Genomic DNA, 955 nt, shown 5'->3' with positions numbered 1-955 from the left:
ATAAAACTAAAATTGAGGGTTCAATCCTTTTGATGGTCACAACACAGATAGCTCATTGTATTTTCTTCGTGCTTAACTTCTAACAAACAAACAAACTTAAATAAAAGCAATCTTTCACTTACTGATGATGATGACGTTTACTGACTGGTGATCTGAAGCGCCCTCTATGTTCTTTGCTGTGCAGGTGTATTTTCTTCGTGCTTAACTTCTAACAAACAAACAAACTTAAATAAAAGCAATCTTTCACTTACTGATGATGATGACGTTTACTGACTGGTGATCTGAAGCGCCCTCTATGTTCTTTGCTGTGCAGGTGTATTTTCCCTGGTCAGAATCCCTAGCCACCTGGTGAATAACTAAGGTACCATTCGGGAATACCTGCTGTCTACCGGTAACGGGTAGTTGAAGGCCCCCTAGAGGAGAAAAACTTCTATAAGCTGTGACATTACTTACAGCTCTGTCGTTTAAATGTTTCGTGATGTATTCCATTAGCCTGAAAGATACATGTTGCTGTCATAGAAGTTACGATTAGAAAGGAAATTAAATAAAAATATAAAATAGGCAGCAATTAAGGATTAGAAAAGCCTAGTGCATAATTTACATGACTATCCTATAAAACGTGAACATGTGTATATAGAACTTTGATGTCGTTGTCACGTAGAAAATAATTTTATAATAAAAATATATAAATTGTGCCATTTTGTCCCATTCGTAAATATGTAAATGCGTCATGTCATTTTAATTTTAATTCTGGGAGATGGAAATAATCTTTTTCATACTTCCGGTAGAGGTCGATACTTACGCAGACAGGAAATTGTTTGTTTTTTTTTCTTGATAGGTTTCGCGCAAAGCCGTCCCTAATTTAGCAATGTAAGACTAGAGGGAAGGCAGCTAGTCATCACCACCCACCGCCAACTCTTGGGCTGCTCTTTTACCAACGAAAAGTGGGATTGGC

At 37.2% G+C, this 955-nt stretch overlaps 1 protein-coding gene across 1 annotated transcript in view; it reads right to left on the bottom strand.

Annotated features, from left to right (window-relative positions):
* Nucleotides 1–243: 243 nt before the first annotated feature.
* The window catches only part of LOC111083043 (brother of CDO-like), a gene marked incomplete at its 5' end in the record, with an annotated part of 16810 nt that continues 16098 nt past the window's right edge, over nucleotides 244–955 (bottom strand). The window contains one exon of the mRNA XM_022379256.1: nucleotides 244–413. Within this exon, the coding sequence (XP_022234964.1) occupies nucleotides 244–413 (170 nt within the window). The remainder of the gene's footprint in view (nucleotides 414–955) is intronic.

This window comes from Limulus polyphemus, unplaced genomic scaffold (assembly GCF_000517525.1).
Source record: "Limulus polyphemus unplaced genomic scaffold, Limulus_polyphemus-2.1.2 Scaffold8001, whole genome shotgun sequence".
NCBI lineage: Eukaryota > Metazoa > Arthropoda > Merostomata > Xiphosura > Limulidae > Limulus > Limulus polyphemus.
The sequence above is the reverse complement of the archived record's forward strand: the minus strand, read 5'-3'. Positions and strand labels throughout refer to the sequence as shown.